The 22267-nt window shown below is 33.1% G+C and overlaps 1 protein-coding gene across 1 annotated transcript; it reads left to right on the plus strand.

Moving 5' to 3' along the window:
- The first annotated feature begins 10570 nt into the window (after positions 1-10570).
- On the plus strand, positions 10571-11509 carry LOC109439553 (olfactory receptor 6C6-like). Its single transcript, XM_074319045.2, has one exon. The coding sequence runs from the start codon at positions 10571-10573 to the stop codon at positions 11507-11509; it is 939 nt and encodes a 312-aa protein (XP_074175146.2).
- The last annotated feature ends 10758 nt before the right edge of the window (positions 11510-22267 follow it).

Here is a 22267-nt window from a genome sequence, read left to right on the forward strand (position 1 = left end):
GGAAGGAATATAGCCACAGAGGCAGAAGCTCTCCTTAGCCGGGGGAATGTGGGGGTCTATGCCCACCTCTATCAACCCTCTATCAACCGTGTGAGTTCTCCTGGTTGTCCCCACGTGGTTCTGACTGACTTGAGTTCCCCCCCCCCCCCCCGTGAGGAATCTTACCCGTCATTGACTAATTGACTAACCAGCCATTCTTTGGGGCCAAACAGGGAAACATAGGTGTAAGCACAAAGGTGAAGCAAAGTACCTGAAAGGATCCGTCTCACAAACTCTCCTTTCTTTAGGGGTAGGTACGAGGGGACAGACGGGCAGGCTGCTGCATGACAACAAGACCTCATATGTCAAAGTTCATCAAACTATGTAACTTCAAAAGGTGAACTTTTTGTAGTTAAATTCTCTCAATCATCTATCAAATGTATTTGGAGATCTTATCTACTTTTATTAGGCTGTTGAGAAGATTACATAGATCTATGCAGTCCAATAGGATAGCCATTGGCCACATCTCAATTTTGCATTTAAATTTGAAACAGTGAATATTAAATTAAATATTCAGTTTTTCAGTCACACTAGTCACATTTCAAGTACTTAATGTAATAGGTACAGGTGGCTAATGGCTACCATATTAGACAGTACAAAAAAAATTGTCTTTTGTAATGCACATTTGATTATATAAATTTTCTGTAAACATGTCTTTACTAGATGTCTCATAATTTTGATATGCTATATTTTACCATATAGTTCAAAAATTTATCTAATTCTTTCTGATTTTTTTAAACCAATTGGCTATTTAGAAATGTATTGCTCAATTTTCAAATATTTGGAGACTTTCTAGTTACTTCTTTGTTATTGATTCTTTTTTTAATGTAATGTTTATTTTTATTTATTTATTTATTTTTTTAAGTTAAAGTTTATTGGAGTGACAATGGTCAGTAAAGTAACATAGGTTTCAGGTGTACAGTTCTGTAACACATCATCTATATATCGAGTTGTATGTTCACCACCCAGAGTCAGTTCTCCTTCCCTCACCATATATTTGATCCTGTTTACCTTCATCCATCACTCCCCTCTCCCTTACTCTCTGGTAACCATTAAACTATTGTCTCTTCATTCCATTATAATTACAAAGCATACTTCCAAGAATTTAATCCTGTCAAATTTGAAACTTCCTTTATGCTAAACTCATAGTCAGTTTTAGAAATATTTTTTTGTACTTTTGAGAACATTAGATATTTTGAACTTGGATACAGTATTCCCTATTTATCAGGGGGTTAAAAGGACAAAGCTTAAGTTCTTTTGTATTTTATCAAAAAATAATACATTTGATAACAGTTTAGTTATTGTAATTTTCATCTACATAATTTCTTTTTGGTTTATTTTAGGTTTTTAAACTCATTTTGTAAGTTTCCATTTTGTTCATAAATTGTTTTCTTGACTTCTCCACATCTTCCTTTACTTATTTTAGCATCTTTAATTGTTCTATGTCTTTGTCTAGTAGATCTGTCATTAAGTCTTTTTCAGTGACAATTTCTGTTGACTTATTTTGAATGTGCCATAATTTCTTGTTTCTTTTTATGACCTGTAATTTTTTTGTTGAACACTGGACGTTTGAATTCAATAATGTGGTAACTCTGGAATTCAGACACTTCTCCTTTCCCAGGGCTGCTGCTTTTGTTATTGTTTCTGTTTCTCTTTAATTGATTTATTGTTGTGGCAGGTGTCAGCCTGAGGTCTTCTCAGGTGTTTTCTGATCTTGTGACCCTCCTTGGGCATTCACAGGAACTTTCTTATTTTCCCTATATGTGTATTTACTTTGAATGCTTTAGCCTTTAATGTCTGGTTCCTAAAAGGGAAAAAAGAGAAAAATGATGGTGGGTCAGAGCACCAGTCTTTTAAACTCCCTGAAAATCACTTCAGCCACAGGGAGAAGGGTTTACAACAACACTGGGAGGTTTAATACCTTTGTGGTCAAAAGCACCAACTGGGGATCAGAGTATAGATCCCTAATATTTGAAGGAGAGGATCCTTTTTGTCCACCTTGGCTCCTGCAAGCTGCTCTAGGAACACGTGCACAGCTGGGAAATGCAGGATGAGGACCTGCTACTGTGTTAAGAGCTGAACTTACCAAAATTAACAGCAATTTATCACCCCAGCCTTCCCCTGGAGTTGCAAGCTTTCAATATACACTGGAGTTCCAAAATGATTATATCAGACAATTCTGCCAGTGCAATTGTTGTCTAGTAGGGAAGACAGATTCCTGGTACCGGTACTTCCCACTCCACTACTTTCCCCAGATCCTCTTAAAGATATACTCATTTTCATGTCAGAATTGTAAACTCAAAGTAAATAACATATTTGACTCAGATTCATATTCAGTCAATATACTCCCTTTGTTCTACTTTAGTTAGTTAGTGTATCAGATGTCAAATTTTTAATAACTATTCTATAATAATTTTTAACATGTTTATTGTAATTCAAATATTCTTTTTTGTAATTCAAATATTCTAAAATTTGAAGATAATCTATAACATTGATTTTTTTTTTCTTTTTGGGAGAAAAAAGAACCTACGTTTTTAGATTGCGGAGATTTTTTTTCCCTCTTACACCTTAAAAGTAATTTCCTCTAATCTTGTAACAATAATTTTCCTGCCTGTTCAGTCATACATTTGTCAGATTTCACATAATCTTTTTAGTATTTTCAAAATTAGAACTAATAAATAAATACAACCAAATAACTATTATTTCTCAAAAACTATGAATCGATATAACAGTCATTAGTAGCCTCCTTGGAAATCGTCTTTACAATCCCAGCTTCAGCCTACTTATCTGTACTCTTAATAATAATCAAGTGAATTGATCACTCCAGCATTTATTTCTTAGTTTGCTAGAAGATACTAAGAGCATTATTCTATTATGGAATCATTTTTAGCTTTGATGAGATAATATTTGTACTGTGCTTAGCACTAGGTAGTACCCAATACATATTATAATTTGTCAATTTAAGTGTAATACTACTTAAGGAATATAAAGATAAAGAAATTAACTTGGAGAATTAAATTTGAAAATTTGATGCTATGAATCAAGGTATATAACTTGAAAAAAATTTCATTTCCACAGGAAATGACCATAACAATTTTCAACTTTATACATTTCCATGATCCTGATCACCAAATTAATCAACTCCCTCTTAGCATACTAATTAGTATAGGTAAGCACAATAATGAAAATAATAAATCTGCTAGTGAAGAGGTAATGATGATATAATATATATACTTTAAATTGTTTAAATGACAGTGGCAGGACAATAATGATTTCCAAAGACAACAGGACCTCATCACTGGGACCTGTAAGTCTTACCTGATTCCCCCAAAAAGGTCTTTTCAGATGATTAAGTTAAAGACCTTAAAATGGGGAGATTATCCTGGATTATCCAGGTAGGCCTTACACGCAGTCACCAGTGTTCTTATAAAAGAGAGGCAGAGGGATATTTGACACAGATGGAAGAGGAGAAGACAATGTGAACACAGAAGCAGAGATTGCATAATGTGACCACAAGCCAAGAAGAGCAGCAGCCCCCAGGAGTAGGAAGACGAAAGAAACGGTGTTTCCCCTAGTACCCCTGGAGGGCGCGCAACCCTGCAACAACTTGAATTGGCCCAGTGACACTAATCTCAGAATCCTGGCCTCCAGAACTGTGGGAGAATAAATTCTCATTGAGGTAAAACATCTGTTGCCATAATTTGTTACAGTATCCACGGAAAATTAATGCACTGCCCAGTGAAAGAAATGGCAATATATACATAGTTATGGTATCAATATTAATAAAAATCAAGCCTTAGGAACCCAAAAAAGAAGAATCTTTCACTTTCTAAAATACAGCAGTCAGATGTCTTAAAAAATCTTCCTGATACAAAAAGCCTAATAGCTCAGAAAGAAAATATGAAGATGAATGGCTGAGCTGGTGGAAAAATAAGTGAAATCTGCAATTTCTAGAAAGATAGAGTGAACAGGTCCTGAAACAGATCATCACAGGTAAGAGCAAAGAAACAAGTGTTGGATCAGTTATTGGACTTTACCACACTTCGTAAATGGGGTAATGAAGTAAAGTTTGGGTTCCATATACAGTGCTTAGTTTTGTTGCACGGAAATATATTGAGCCAGAACCAACCAGGAAAACTACCTTCCTCAAGATCTAAATAAGAAATATAAAATCATCACCAAAGAGAGAGAAACGTGGACACTGTGCTCCCTTCACCTTGGATATAGGTGCGGGAAAAAAGCTTCCCTTAGAATTTCTATTCTCATCCCTATACTTAGATATATTTGGAAGTAGACTGCACACTCCTCCTAAATTTGAATACCACCAACGCAAAGTTTGTGTAACAGTGATTAGGTCCCAGTGATTAGCATACAACACTCAGCAGCTGCAAATGCCGATCCTCTTAGTAGAATTCGTATCACACACAGGTACCATTCTAAAGAATGTGACTTCACATCATAATAAAGTATCTCATATTATATGCATGTCAGGTCACCACAAGTGGTAACCAGCAGAAACAATAAAATGCTGAATAGACTCACTATAATTATAGATGTTTGAAGAATCACAGAAAGTCTATTAAATAATGTATGAGAGCTTAAAGAAATAAAAGAGAGTAAGACAATTTAATAGGGATAAGAGACTGCTGAAAAAAAAAGATTTGGAGAAAATAGAACTTATTGAAATGAAAATAAAAATCATTGAAATGCAGTTTTACATATAAGTTAAACAGCTAATTGATGTATTTGAGACATTAATGCATCAACAGAAAAATAAAACTCTCAATAAACTATTTAGAATACAGTGTAGAAAGGCAAGATAATGAAAATATGAAAGAGCACACAAGATACTCTATGTATAATCAGACGTCCTAACATATGTTCGATTGGATATCCAGGTGAACAAACCTAGAACAGGGAAAACAAATTTAAGAGATAATTGCTGCTAATTTTCCATAATTGATGAATGACACCAATTTGCATTTTTAAGAAACCAAATAAATATTAAGCAAGTTAAGTGACAAGACATTCATCAGTAGTGAAATCATGAATAGGAATCCATGAGTAGGAAACTGCTGAAACTGCGAAGGACCATCTTAAGGGCAGTGAGAAAGTAAAGATAGACTAGATACATATGGCGAATAACAATTCAATAGCAACTTTGTGATACAAAGATAATTAAATGATACCTTAAAAATATGGAGAAAATATTAACTAAAATGAGACGTGTATATGTGGCAAAATCATTGTTAAAGAACTAGAGCTTAAAGGTATTTTAGGCAGAGATGTAGCTATGAAAGTTTTTCAAAACACATCAGAAACTGATGATAAGTCACAAATCAAGAGGAAATATTTGCAGCTGGAAATGATTAGTAGCTACAATACATAAAAACACCCCCATGAAACCCTAAGGAATAAACAACCTACCGTGTTTCCCTGAATCAGACCTAGCCAGACTATAAGCTCTAATAAGTCTTTTGGAGCAAAAATTAATATAAGACCCGGCCTTATTTGACTATAACGTAAGACCGGGTCTTCATAATATAATATATAATATAATACTAATATATTAATTTATGGTAATATATTAGTATATAATTTTTTGCTCCAAAGGACGTATTAGAGCTGAAGGTCCGGCTAGGTCTTATTTTCAGGAAACATGGTACATACAACTGGCTGAATTGTACAAGGCGGAGACATCTGAAGATGAGTTTCAACTTGTTTTCTAATTAGGAAAATGTTTAACATCACTTACGAAGAAAGTAATTACAGAGAACTTTGAATATGTATCAACCCTCACATGGAAAACAGCTGGAAGAATTGGGATATATGAAAAACATGAGCTTGACGTTAATTGAAGAGATAAGAGAGGGAAGAATTACCAGTGCAGTATACGTGGAATAGAGATGCAGAAAAGAAGATTGGCCTTTGGGCCTTCATTTTCCCTAAGGGAAAAGCTAATTCAGAAGTGATAATTATCACGCTAAGTGAAATAAATCAGACAGAAAAAGTCAAGAACCATATGATTTCACTCATATGTAGGATGTAAAACTGAAAATAATAAACAAACAAATTCATAAACACAGACAACAGTTTAGTGGTTACCAGAGGGTAAAGGGGGAGGGAAGTGGTAGAAGAGCGTAAAGGGGGTCAAATATATGGTGATGGAAGGAGAACTGACTGGGTGTTGAACACACAGTGCAATATACAGATGATGTATAATAGAAATGTACACTAGAAACTTTATTAAATGTATTGGGGTAACCAATGTCACGCCAATACATTTAATAAAGATTAAAAAAAAGAAGCAATGACTAAGAAACAGGAAAGTTCAGTGTTTTCTGACTGATTCCTGGGTTCAGGGAGACAGGGAGGGGAGCATCAGAGGAAACTTGGTGAACACCTCTAATTTTGAGTTGAGAAACTCTAGTAGGCAGACCTTCACTGGCAGATACAGTTTAGCATCAAATCATCTCAGTACATTCATTTGGATTGAGATTATCCTGGATTAAAAGGGCCTTGAGTACCTGACAAAATCAAAATTTATGTCTCTGGAAGAGGTGCCATCCTCTAAAGCCACGTTTGTTTTTCAATTGCACATCATATGAAGACAGTGGAATAAACTCAGTGGTGCTGGAGTGACGTATTGATGTGAACTCATTATTATATGTAGAGAGAAATTATAGAAGTTAATATAGGTATAAATATCTATATATGTATATGCGTGTGTGTACATATGTGTATATCGACCTATATATCCAAATGAGTGGAGATATATATATATATACCCCTCTGTATATATTTTATATATATACGCATATATGTAAATGTGCATACATGTATGTATAAGTGTGTGTGTGTGTGTGTGTGTGTGTGTGTGTGTGTGTAGATCTGTCCACTGTGAGGGCCTGGAAATGTGGTTGTTAGTAACAGTGAGTGCATGTAGCACCTATAGTACCTAGATCTTGGTTTCGCAATAACTTTTCGCTATAAAAACCAGGACTCTTTAGAGAAATGGCTGATAACAAGGTTGGTCCAGAAAAGGTACAAGATGAGAATGGAGCACTTTGTGGTGCCAGGAAATAAAGAAACCCTCAAAAATCAGTGGGGCATATGGAGCAGCCGGTTAGCTCAGTTGGTTAGAGTGCGATGCTCTAACACCAGGGTTGCCAGTTCAATCCCTGTATGGGCCAGTGTGAGCTGCACTCTCCACAACTAGATTGAAACAACTACTTGACTTGGAGCTGATGGGTCCTGGAAAAACACACTTAAAATACATAAAAGTTTTTTAAAAATAGTGGGGCTTAACAAAAGGACAAGGGAATAATTTTGAAGGGACTTAACACTGGCCAAATCTGGGGCAATTTAGCATAAAAAAAATAAAATAAAAATAATGAATAAAGATGGAAAGCATGAGTCTGTAATGATATAAAGTAATCTATAAACTTGAAGTTTTCTAAAGATTGAGAGATTTACATAGTATTCAAAGCATCTACAAGTATACAAAGTACTTATTAAAAAAGTAGCTTTATGGTGGACGATCCTGCAAATACCCACATTAATTAAGAAATAAAACACCATCAATAATGGGAACAAATAAAATCGTATGATCCTTGACAGGATTTCATGAGATGACATCATCATTTCTGTGATATTCCCGCCAAAGTTTAGTAAATTGAATATAATGATGGAGAAATTCAGACCAACATTGAGGAACATAATATAAAATTTCTGGATCATAATTTTCAACAATATTCTTGAAGATTAAGGAACGACTAGGGAGCTAGTCCAAATTAAAGTACACTAAAATATGAAGATTGACATATTATTAACATGTAATTTTAAACTATATTCTTTTTTCTATAAAGAAAAATTTTTTGACAATTGGTGAAACTTGAATAGGATTGGAAAATTACATGTTAATAATATGTCAATGTTAATGTTCTGATAAATATGGTTGTATTGGCTTATCTATTAAAATATTCTTTTTTTGTCATATATGTACCCTACTGTATTGAGTAGCAGATGAAACATCAATTGCTTCAAGAATAAAAGATTCTCATTGTGTACTTCTGATTGTTTTTCCTTATTTTTTATATTATTTTAAAATAACAGGGAAACAGGGAAACATTTAAATTCTGCCTCCCTCATCCCAATTTTGGGAGTGGGTCACAATCAAGTTAATGAAATCTTAACATATCGACTAATGGAAATGAGAGAGGTTCCTTTTTTTAGGGTAAACTCTCTTACCAGTAGAATTGGCCAGAATGTCCCAGTGGAATATGAAATTCTTGTTGGAATTAAGTATAGAGTTAAATTATTTCTGGTTCTCTTTTGGGAGAATGTTCCTCGGTTTTATAGTTAAAGAAATTCACAGTGATTTTTATTTCCTTCTTTCTTTGTTTTCTGTCTTTCTTTTTTTTTTCATAATTGGTATATCTTGTCACCAGTCTCCAGAGGGCATTTCTTTTTCTTTCCCCATTTTATTTCAATTAATTCCCTTGTGTATCTTATGAGATAAATGATAAAACTGTGGCTTTTGTTGGTGTTCAATTGGAAGCAATAATTTTTTATTACAAAATTTGGGTTATTTTCATCTGAAATATTTTCCCAAACCTCTTTTAATTTAGAGCATCACATTTTCATATAAAACTTTATGGAGATAATTTTTATTTAAATATGTAAGAAAACACAGAAAATGAATCTTATCTTCCATAAAAAGGAATTCTAATTGAATTATCTGCAATACCTAGGTCCTACGATTTTAATGAGTGACAATGAAAGTGGAAGATACTAGCAGATGTATATAATTTCCAGATTGCATATCTGTTTTGAATCCTTGTCCAGAAAAGCATTGAAATTAAAGTTCATCTTGAATATTTTGAATATTTTATAATATTAGAGAGGGAGATATTCATCATTTGTTTTTTTTGTTTTTGTTTTTGTTTTTTAAAGCATCATTTGTTTTTGACTCTTGCTTCTACCATATTCCTATAGGGAGGAAATTGTATCAATATATCCTACCATGGTAAGTCACTTATAATTTGGAATAAATATCTAGATCATAAATGAAAGCAATTCTGCAAAGACAAGTCAGGTAATATCCACTAACTTTGAATTGTTATTTATATTTTTATGAAGGTTGAATAGTGAATATTTCCTGATAAAATGTAACTGATTCTGAGAAGACTAATGTATTTAAAACTGAAGAAAAGTAATACTTAGGTGAAATGAGATAAAGGAATAATGGAGAAGTACTACATTGGGACAAAATAACTACTGGTACATATTAGAGTATTTCAATCAGAGAGAAAATACATAACTTATTATTCGTATATGTCCCATATATTTACTTTTTTTTGGTGGGTTGCTGGGGTTATTTATTTGCTTATTTGTTTGTTTATTTATTTATTTATTTATTTTAAAGCCCAGCATTTATTGATTAATCCAACAAACAAACAAACAAAGCCTTGGCTTAATTTGGGTTTAAAATGTCCATTTCCATTCCTACGTCGTTGCAGAATATTTTTAGAACTATATGTAGTAGGAGATGATTATTGGAACCATTTTTATGAAGAGGAAGCTGTTTTAGAGAGGCGAATTGACTGTCAGTGGAGGCACGAAGACCACTGAGACACAAATTCAGTTTATCTGAATACAAATTCCATAGTTTTAAACTACAGCAAGCTTCCCTACATTTATTTTGCCCTAGGTAATAATTCCAATCCTTCTGAAATCCAATTCTACAATTTATTTTATAATTGTGTCTATAGCTAATAAAAAATATTAATCACTAAAAATTAGGGTAGTTTTCAAGGTGGAGAAATGCTTACAAACAACTATCCCCTCATAATAGATCTTATTCCAATTGTATAGTAGAGGTGTGTAAGTCCTCAAGCAGTGGGTTCTACAGTTAGAACCACATTATCTGTGGAAGGTATTTGATATTATTTGATATTTTGTCTGATGGGAGGGATGTATTTCCCATTTTTCAAAGAAAATATTTCAAAATAAATTGCCTTAAAGGTATAGTAAAGTAAATATATGTGAGATGCGTGTCCCATATATTTAAAAAGCATTTTGATGAGCTAAGGATTTTTAAATACATATTGCAAATTGGCACTGGTATAATTACGTAGATGTTATACTTTTTCAATAATTTATGAAATGCACATAGAAAATACACTTCAAGTAATACTCCTGTTTTCTCCATGTAAAACATTGAAACAGAATTCAGCTAATCTGGAAATAATCAGCTCAAATTTAAATTATATTTCAAGTTCAAATGGGGAAAAAGAATTTAGTAGTGTAAAGATAACTGTGGCTTCAATGGAACAATTAGAGACTGCTTAGGTTGATCTATGATATCATTTTATTAATAGGTATCATCTGTCTTGTTAAATTGGATCAACCTTTTCAACTTGTTCACATTTCTGAATGTTTTTTCAATGTCTGTAGATTTTTAAAATTCCTTTTATTTCCCCTTTTGGAGTTGTTTTCCTATGTCTACTTAATAGGACTCAAATCTGAAATGAAAAACCAGTCAAGAGAGATAGAGTTCATTCTCCTGGGACTGACTGATGACCCACAACTGCAAATTGTGATTTTTATATTTCTCTTTCTAAACTATATGTTTAGTGTGATGGGGAACTTATCCATTATCCTCCTTACCCTGCTGGATCCCCGCCTCAAGACTCCTATGTATTTCTTTCTCCGAAATTTCTCCTTCTTGGAGGTTTCATTGACAACAACCTGTATTCCCAGATTCCTGATAACCATCGTGACTAAAAACAAAATTATTTCCTACAATGGTTGTGCATCTCAGTTATTCTTTTTCCTCTTATTGGAAGTTACAGAATTTTACCTTCTGGCTGTCATGTCTTTTGACCGCTATGTTGCCATCTGCAAACCCCTACGTTACCCAATCATTATGAGTAACAAACTGTGCTACCAACTTGTGCTCAGCTCATGGACAGCTGGCTTTCTGATTACCTTCCCACCACTGGTCTTGGGACTGAAACTGAAATTCTGTGCTTCCAAAGTCATTGATCACTTCATATGTGACAGTTCTCCTCTGCTGCAGATTTCTTGCACAGACACGCACTTCCTAGAATCGCTTTCATTTGTCTCGGCTGTTGTAACACTCGTGGTCACATTGCTGTTAGTGATTCTTTCCTACGCTTATATTATCAAGACCATTCTAAAGATCCCCTCCGCTCAGAAAAGGACAAAGGCTTTTTCCACTTGTTCTTCTCATATGATTGTCATCTTCCTTACTTATGGTAGTTGTATTTTTATTTACATGAAGCCATCAGCAAAAGAAAGGGTGACTTTATCCAAAGGTATAGCTGTTATCTATACCTCGATTGCCCCTTTATTAAACCCTTTCATTTACACTCTAAGGAACAAGCAAGTGAAACAAGCTTTCAGGAATACACTCCAAAAGATTTTCTTTTTCTTCAAAAAATGAGGAAAAATTTTTATAATAAAGTTTTGGAGAAAAAGTAAATAAAAATTTTTATACATTTTTAAGTTTACTTAATCTGTTCTTCAATCAGTTAGCCTTCTCATAAAACTTTAACCCAAACTTTTTCAACACAATGCACCTTTCCTTCCTACTTCTGCTTATGATTAGCATTCCCTCTTTGCTATAGTAAGTGTCCTTTCTTCAAGTTATCAACACAAATATTAAATTTCATTTACTCTGTAAGACATAGTACTGACCTCCTCAAAAAAACTATTTTATTTATATATTAATCCCAAGATAATTTTATCAGCATAAGTATAACAACAGGAGCTACCCCTAGGCTCTAGGAATTGCTTCAGATATTACTAGCTTATATCACAAGGCTTATAAATCTGAGTGTAGACTTTTGAGCCAGTCAGCCAGGGTTTAAATCCAGACATACATGTGAGCCTAAGCAAGTTTCCCAAAGTTTTTGTTGGTAGGTTTCTCCAGTTGTAAAATAGATTAGAATAATAATAAATCTTATTTATAAGTTGTTTTTGAGAATGAAATAAGACAGTATATAATATATATGTTATATGTGTACATAAATAATAGATATATACATATATGTATATATGTATATGTGTGTGTGTGTGTGTGTGTGTGTGTGTGTGTGTGTGTGTGTGTATAGTGATTCTAGATCTGCATCTGGCCCAGACAGAACTCTGAATAAATGTTAGCTGCTCTTGGGGTAAAAGGTTTCCTCTGTTGAGACAGTATTAAACAAGACAAGGAAAAAAAAGGCTTCAAATCATAAAAAGCTTGTATATCCTAACATGTGCTAAGACTTTATCTGATAAATCTATAGATCTGAAAATATGGAGTGGATAAGAATCACCTACCTGATTAGCTTATTTAAATCAAAGCCTATATTCTCATCCCTAAAATATATATTCAATTTACTTGGAGTATAGTTTAGAAACATGAACTGTAGGTGATTCTGAGGTAGGTGGTTCATATGAGAGTTTTCTTTTTAATCTGAGATTCTGTATGATCAGATATTTATTTTAGAAAGTGTTCTGTTAACTGTATTGAGAATGCATTTTTAGATGTGAGAGTCAGGAAGACAAGTTAGAGGGCTAATGTTTTAAACTAAATGAGTTAATTGAGAGTTAAATTGTGATATTGGCAATGAATTTGAAGCTCTGGAAGATGGATCCAGAACAAACTGAGGGGAACTGTTAACTGTTTGGATATCTGAGATAAATGCAAGGAGCTTTTTAAAAAAACACATATCAGTTGATTCTTCTTGGGATTCCCTCTCTGTCACTCCTGCAGATACTCACTCAAATATTTAATGCCTTTTAAGAAAGAGGTAGTATTGATATCCTGTCAGATTTAAAAAACAACCTACGAAGAATTCACTAGAATGTATAGAGTTCCATATTGGATATAATATGCTATCAAAGAAATATGAGTAAAAAGTCATTAAGGTATTTGATGGCATAATGATTATCCATGTAGGCCTGAATAGAAATAATTTGTTCAGATTTGTGTTCTGATTCAATTTATAACTCTTAAGCCTACATTGTTTTTCATCTGCTTTTCTATGGCAAATAGAAGGGAGTGAGTCTATGTTATTATTTTCAAAGCCCTGAAAGCCTCCATCCACCCAGTTTGCTTTGCAATAAGCTCTTAAAAAATTACCAGACCCTTATTAAATATGTGATTTGTAAATATTATTGTGCATTCTTTGGGTTGTATTTTCACAATTAAGTCAAATTATCTATTTTGTCTTTTGTTGCTTGTGCTTTTCATGTCATATTTAAGAAACTATAGCCTAATCCAAAATTACAAATATTTATCCGTAGGGTTTCTTCTAAGAATTTGGAGTTTCTGTGCTCATATTAAGGTCTTTGATTTCTTTTGAGTTGATTCTTGTATTATGGTGTCAGGTAGAAATAAAAGTTTTTATAGAACATTAGAATATCCGTGAGATGATTTTGAATTTCTGTTAACAGTATTACATTATTAGTAATTTTAATGTAATTATTATGGTTCTTGATAAATAATAAGATCCAACCTCTTCCAATATTTTATGCCTTGCTTTTTATTTTACATGAAATTGCACAGCAGATGTAGAGTTTGAGGAAAATGGATTGAAAGATATCCCTAGAAAGTATGAACCTAAGTATAGACTCTTTGGAGAATAAAATAGCTTATATTTTAGAAAACAAGGCAAATAATATTTCCAAGAGAAAAAAAAAAAAACATGTAAAATTGTGAATCTAAAACTGTTTTTTCCAACATTGACATAAAAAGAGTGATTCAATTCTGAAAAAAACAAAACTTTTTTTTTTATATGTAGATATCTAGTTATCCCAACATGATTTGTTGGAAAAACTATTATTTTCCCATTGAATAATCTTGGCACCCTTGTTAGAAATCAATTGACCATAAATGTGTGGTTCTATTATAGGTCTCTCAGTTCTATTCTATTATCTGAATTCAAACAAAAACACTGCCAAAGAGAAATATTTTTTTACCTCCGTGTCTTCAGAAACTTCCTCTTTACTGTACTTTTCCCAAGAAAATACTGTAGGATATTAACATAAGAGGAAAAGTAGAAGGAGATGTGTGATACAAGTTCATTAAATTTTTCTTGCCTTGTTCAGGACCCCTTTTCAACCACAAATTGGCTTGTAATGTGCATCTTTTTTGTTCAGTGCAGTCTGCAGCTCATCTCATTTTTGTCTTTTTTAATAGGAACCACTGGTCATTTTAACACTTGCAGTTATTTTCCTCACTGAGTGTTACTGTGAATTAAGACATGGTATCTCCGCTCCTTACTTGCTTGATAACCCAAAAGAATTTTTTTTTCTTTTTGTAACGGTAATCAGCAAAACAAAAATCATAAGGAAGTCAAATATATGTAATAGTATAGTGTATTTGTTAAGAGAACTATTTGTGGAGTCATCCTGAATTTGTCAGTTAAAAGCCCTGGTAATTCTGGAAAAATTCGTAAGCTGTCTGTGCCTCTTTTTTTTCTATCTGTGTAATGGGAATCAGTGATAAAAATTACCTACTTCATGGGATTTTGCTCATGTAACTGAGAACAGTGCCTAGCACATGTAAATATGAGAAACTATTAATGTAGAGAATAGAAATGCAGTGATAATGCTCTTGGCACATTGCGAGTGGTTACTACATGGGAGAAATTTATGTTGTGATTTATCTATTTCAAAATTGATGCAGCTCTTAAAATTCCCTTTTTCATGAAAAAATAGCAGTTTGAAAATAAATTTTATATGACTATTCTCAATTTCTTCTCCATGATGCAATCATTCCCTATAACAGTTGTATGCATGGAAACATTAACTGTTACGTTTTTTTTTTCTTGAAAATAGTATTCAGAAGAGGATATTTATGTGGAATATGATTGTCTAAGGTTTCATTCTTATAAATGCTTTTTTTTGTTTTAAGCCTGGGAGGACATCCTCAGTGAATAAATCCTTCCCCTACAGTCCAATTTATACATCTACATATACAAGTAAAATTTTAATTATTTATTTATATTAATATAAAACTACGTGATCTATAAAATTATTGAGGTTATGGAATACACGATTTTTCTTGCATTCACCCAGTGTACTCTCTGGCACCCAGCAGTGTATATCTGCTACTTACAATTGATAATTAAGTAATTTATTATCAGATTTTAATAAAATAATAAAAATTTGACATGACACCATATTATTATCAAACCTTTCACCATTAACTAAAAAAACCCTTAATATTGTCTAATGCCCAGTTCACATTAAAATTTCCTGCTTGTATCTAGTGTGTATATGTTTATATGTGTGTGTGTGCATGTAGATGGTTATTGTCCTTTAGAATACTGAACTTTCTGAATTTGATTTATTGCTTTCTTTATGTATAAATCTTATCACGTTACAACCTGAGAAACAACCTAGTGGTGCCATGATTATCATTGGCTTCATGTAGGTTCTCCCCATTTTCCCTATCTAAATGGTTTTAGCTTCTTTTATGAATGTTGCCATTTGTTTTTTCCTTAAGTGTTTTATTATTTCATTAGGTGTTGAAAAATGCTTACTTTCCAATTTTATCTTTTATCCTCTCTATATGAGCCAGAATTATCCCATAAAAGAATCTTTCATTGTTTATTAATTACTCTAAAGTTATTTGTATAAGAAAGGAAAAATAAATGTGCCTTTCCTTGTATTTGTCTATTTTCAGAGGGACATACGGGCACCTTAGTAACCACAAATGTTTACAGTAGGTGTTCTTTTCTCGTGAATTCATTAATTTCCATATATTTCAGGTCTGAGTCTGGGATTGAAGTTCATTTTATGGCATAGGAATAGCCAACTGTTTTGGCATTATTTGCTGAGGACTATCCTATATCCACTGCATCACCCGAGCAGAAATCTTGACACAGAAAACAATAACAAAAAAAAGTACAGACAAAAACCAATATTTGAGAAGATAAATATAATGAATATACTTCTAGTTAGAATCATCAAAGAAAAAATGACAAGGCGCGAATTACTGAGTTCAAAATTTAGAAATATGATGTTGTGAAGGAAAATGTTCTCCTCTACTTTTCTAGGTTCTTCTGTCTAATCTAAGAATTAAATTGGCATGAGAGAGATTAACAGGAGAAAATTAAATTTAATTTTTTATGTACATCCAGGGGTCTATAAAAGAATACGAGGTCCATAGGCAGGCAGTCAGGCAATTGAGGCTTATATATACTATTCTGAAGTAAGGAGAAAGGGGTGAGGGGTTTGGGACTCAAGGCAGAGGTAGATAATCCACAAGGAGATAGGAAGAGCAAATATTTGGTAAACAAATGTTTGCCTTGCCATGTGGAGAAGTTTTTCTTGTTTTCCTTACTTTTTTTAAATATTAAGAGTTTCAGGTATACAAAACAACATAATGATTAGACATTTCAACACCTCACAAAATGATAACCCCAACAAGTCTATAACCCATCTGACACCATACATAGCGATTATAATACCATTTACTAATACTATTCATTATATTCCCTATGCTGTACTTTACATCCCATTACCATATATATATATATATATATATATATATATATATATATATATATATATATATATATATGTGGTGTTTCAGGTGTACAGCATAGTGGCCCGGTATTTACATAATTCATGAAGTGATCCCCTTGAAAGTCCAGCACCCACCTGACACCACACGTAGTTTTTACAGCATCATTGACTATATCCCCCATACTGTATTTCACATCTCCATGACTGTTTTGTGACTACCAATTTGTACTTCCTAACCCCTTCACTTTTCTCACCTATTCTCCCAACCCCCCTCCCATCAAACAGCCATCAGTTTGTTCTGTATATCTCTGAGTCTATATCTGTTTTGTGTGTTTGTTTTTTCTATTCTTTAGATTTCACATATAAGTGAGATCATATAGTATTTGACTTTCTCAGTCTGACTTATTTCACTTAGCGTAATATTCTCTAGGTCCACCCATGTTGTTGCAAATGGTAAGATTTCATTCTTTTTTATGGCAGAGTAATACTCCATTGTATAAATGTACCAAAATTTCTTTATCCGTTCGTCTATTGATGGACATTTCATTTGTTTTTATATCTTGGCTATTGTGAATAGCGCTGTAGTAAGTATAGGGGTGCATATATTTTTTCAAATTAGTGTTTTAGATTTCTTTGGATAATACCCAGGAGTGGAATTATTAGATCATAAGGCAGTTCTATTTTCAATTTTTTGAGAAATCTCCATCCTGTTTTTTATAGTGGCTGCACCAATTTGTAATCCCACCAACATTGCACAAGGTTTCCCTTTTCTCCTCATCCTCGCCAACACTTGTTTGATTTATTGATGATAGCCATTCAGACAGGAGTCAGGTGGTATCTCACTGTGGTTTTTATTTGCAGTTTTCTGATTATTAGTGATGTGGAGCATCTTTTCACATGTCTATTGGCCACCTGTTTGTCCTCTTTGGAGAAATGTCTCTTCATGTCCTCGGCCCATTTTTTAATTGGGTTGTTTTTTTTTTTTTGGTGTTGAATTGTATGCGTTTTCTAAAGATTTGGGATATTAACCCCTTATCAGATGCATCATTGGCAAATATCTTCTCCCATTCGGTAGGATGTCTTTTTGTTGTGTTGATTATTTCCTTTGCTGTGCAAAAACTTTTTAGTTTGAGGTAGTCCCCTTGGGTTATTTTCTCTTTTCCTTCCCTTGCCTGAGAGGTTGGAGAAATCTTACTTATGTAAAAAAAAGCTATCTTTGGCAATAGCTGCCTTCCTAGTATAGGCCTTCTAGCTAAATTACTTAAGGCAGTCAAGGAGGAAATAAAAAGCTCTTTTTGAGTCTGTAGGGCATTGATTGTCTTCAGCAGCAAATAGTCCACGTGCCAAAGTGGCACATTCTGTGGTGAGTTGCTCTGAACTCAATCAATACTATAAACATCTTTATGTCAAAAAATTGACAATTTATATGAAATGGACAAAATTTTTTTAAAACCCAAACTACCAAATCCCTCATAAGCAATATAAAACCTGGATAGCCCTGTATCTGTTAACATAATTGATTTCTAGTTAAAAACCTTCCCATAGAAAAAAAATCTAGGCCTAGATAACTTCACTGGTTAATTCGACCCGACCAAAATTTTCTAAATACCAATTATACACACAATCTTTCCAAAAATTGAAGAGTTGGGAAACTTTCCAATTCACTGTTGAGCCAACATTATCATGATACCCAAAATAGACAAAGACATTAAAAGAAAATACAACTATAGAAAATATTCCTTATGAATATAGAAATTGATATATATATACATATCCAATACATATAAAATGTCCAATATTATATAAAAATGATAATGCATCATGACCAAATGGGGTTTGTTTCAGTATGCATTGGTAAAATTAAAAAAAAATAACCATGTAATTCATTGTATGAACAAATGAAAAATAATCTAGTCATAGATGTGTTATAATAAAACATAATATCCATTGCTGAGAAAAACCTGAGTGGACTAGGTATAAAAGAGAACTACCTCAATTTAATGGAAGACAATCTAATAATAACCCACATCTAATATCATACTTAAGTTAAAAAACTGAATGCTTTTCCCATGAGATCAGGAGAAAACTAAGAATATTCACTCTCTTCACTTCTATTCAACATTATAGTAGAAGTTCTAGTCAATTCAATAAGTCCAAGAATGTAAATAAAAGGCATGTAAATAGGAAAACAAGAAATAAAACTGATTTTATTCACTGATAACATGATCGTTGAAGTATTCTATAAAATGAATTCCATAAAATGTTACTAGAATTAGTAAATGAGTTTAGAAAGTATGTAGTAGTAAAATTAATTATTTTTATATGCTATAAATTAAAATTAGAAATTAAAATTTTAATTTTAAAAATAATGTGATTTTAAATTAAAGTATAACTTGAAATATTTAGGGATAAGTCTGACAAAATATTTGCAAGACGTACACACTGAAGACTACAAAGCATCACTGAAAGAAATTAAGAAGACCTAAAAAATGTAGAGATAAAATGTGTTCATAAGTCAGAAGACTCAATATTTTTCAGATGTTAGTTCTCTGAAATTGATCTATAGATTCAATGCAACCTCAATCAAAACAACTGAAGGTTTTTTTATTTCAGTAAAACTCAACTAGTTGAATAATGAATTCATATGGAAACACAAAAGACCCTGAATAGCTAAAGCAACTCTGAAAAAGAAAAATAAAGCTGGAGATATTACACCTCCTGATTTCAAACTACATTACAAAGCTATAGGGATCAAAACATTACAGTACTAGCATAAGACCAGACACATAGATTAATGGTACTAGAGAGCCCAGAAATAAACCCACACATATATGGTCAATTAACTTATGACAAAGGGGCCAAGAATAGTCTCTTCATTAAATAGTGTTGGGAATATGCAATGGAAAAAGGATAATTTCTTTAAAAAATAGTTTTGGGAAAACTGACTGCCATATGCAAAAAAAAAAAGAAACTTGACTCCTACGTTATATCACCTACAAAAATTAACTCAAAATGGATTAGAAACTTAATCCATACACTCAAATCATACAAGAAAATATAAGGAAAAAACATTAGTCTTAGCAATGATTTTTTTGGATATGCCACCAAAAACACAAGCGACAAAGCAAAAATCAACAAGTCAATAGACATCAAAGTTAAAAGCTTCTATGCAACAAGAGAAACAATAAAATGAAAAGGTGACCTACAAAATGTGAAACAATATTTGTGAACGATAACATTTGATAAGGAGTTAATATCCAAAGAACATATAAGGAACTCATACAATACAATAGTTAATAAATAAATAAACAAACAAACAAACAAACTGAATAAAAAGTGGACAAATGACCTGACTAGACTTTACCCCAAAGGATGCATTCAAATGGCAAACAGCTACATGAAAAGATATTTAATATCAGTAATCATCAGGGGAATTCAAAACACAACAACGAGATGTCACCTCACACCTGTAACAATGACTACCATGCCTGACAAGTTAGCAAACTCATCCTAGAAAAAGTGCTACACTACTAAATGTCACTATGGTCACCTTAATTGTCAGACCTCATATTATCAAAAAGACAAGAGGTAATAGTGTTGGCAAAAATGTGGAGAAAGGGAACACTTGAACACCATTGGTGGAAATATATATTGGTGCAACCACTACGCAAAACAGTCTGGAGATTCTTCAAAAAATTAAAAATAGAACCATCATACGATCCAGCATTTCCTCTTCTGGGTATATATCTGAAGAAAATAAAATCATTGTCTCAAAGAGTTATCTGTACCTCAGTACTTAAAGAGAAATTTACAGCGTTAAATGCATATTTGGGGAACAATTAAAATCATACTATATATATGTATGTATATATGTTTGTGCATCTGTGTGTATATACACAAGTGTACTGTTGAAATCAAAACAACATTTGCACCTTAGGAAAAGAAAAGAAATCCACACTGAAACATTACTATCAAATGGTGATAAGAAAAAGAAAAAGAAAAAGAAAAAGAAAAAGAAAAAGAAAAAAAAAATTGGAAGCAGTAAGAGAAATAGAAGGCAACAGTAAAAGTCCAAACATGAGATGGATTGATTCCATAAAAGAAGTCATAATAAAGACACTGTCTTGACTGGTTTGTTAGTCTGGGCAAAGCTTGCTGTTCACGTATCGTTGAATGTTTTATAAAAGTCTCAAATGAAACATGTATTCCTGAGCTTTAAAGATCCCAGCAAATCCAGAGGGTGTGGGGGGTGGGGGGTGGGGGGTGGGAGATGAAGGTAAGGGGGATCGAATATATGGTGATGGAAGGAGAACTGACTCTGGGTGATGAACACACAATGGGATTTATAGATGATGTAATACAGAATTGTACACCTGAAATCTATGTAATTTTACTAACAATTGTCACCCCAATAAATTTAATTAAAAAAAAAAAAAAAGATCCCAGCAAAGGAAAATAAAAGAAATCGCTCATCTATAAACCAAGCAGAAATATTAGAGTGGTCTGCCAAGCTCAAAGTAGAACAGGAATGTGGCTTTTGTCAGCCAAGCTCAGCTATCATAAATTTAAATATGTGTTCCTTCTACTTGAGAATGGCTTGCTTCTGTCACTTAAAGGAAGAGCCGATTCTTCCATTGCAGGCCAGCCTTGGAAAAAAGCTATAAAGTAAATTAAAGTAACCACAAGATATTTACTGGCCTACAAAAGTTCACCAGCTTCAAGATCTTTCCAGCATGACTCACGATGAGGCTAAACAGATGAAATTGTATAGCTACAACCAAACTATCTCCAAGCTTACCTGTAAATAGCAACTCTCAAGAAAAGGGATCAGAAAAAGAAATACTGGAGAGGAGAGAAAAAACAAACTACATGCTGCTTTCATGAGAAACATTTAAGTGGAGAATAAAGAGCAAAGAGAGGCACCAGGAAAGAAAATATAATTATCACTACACCAAATCAGAACAACTGTCTTGATAACAGTGTTTTTGCATCTTAGCTATATGGTTGTGTCTATTGAAGTATTCTTGAATGGTGGCCATAAGGTCAGGCCACCTTGTATTGAGAGAGTAAGACTATTCTTAGAGATGAGACGTTGTATGTCATCAAACACAACATGTCTCTCAGTTATGTAGAGAGAAGACATTTACGACCAGGAACAACCAGGACTCAGCTGGGGTCTTGAAGTTGTTCTCCAGTGACAACTCTCTTAAGCTTCAATAGGAATGAAAACAAGGTTGTTTGGGCACCAACTTTTAGGTAACAAAAAGAAATAAGGGATCTATCATGTGGCAATAGGGCCAGAAACTGGAAAGCAAGGAGCTCTGAAAAGTTGTATGAGCATTTTGGATCTATATTGCCTTGTAGGCAAATTAACTCAGGCAGCTCCACAAAATATTCCTTGTCAGGTGAGCAGGTTCTCACATCTTTGGTTTTTTTCCTATCATTTTATGATGGAAATAAAGGAGAAGGAAATGTAAAAAAAAAAAAAAGAAGAAGTCATAAGCATGAGTCTATAGGAGCTGAGCAGGGCTGTTGAGGAGAGCTCATTGTGGACACCACGCATTCATAAGGTCACCAGGAGTTGGAGCCGACTCAGTGTCACATAACACACATGAACTGTCATAGATTTAGGTATGCCTACCTTCTCTTCCATTTTTCTCTTCACTCTCTTCTAATT

Source organism: Rhinolophus sinicus, chromosome 1 (genome assembly GCF_057876585.1).
Source record: "Rhinolophus sinicus isolate RSI-liver-muscle chromosome 1, RSI-T2T, whole genome shotgun sequence".
Lineage (NCBI taxonomy): Eukaryota > Metazoa > Chordata > Mammalia > Chiroptera > Rhinolophidae > Rhinolophus > Rhinolophus sinicus.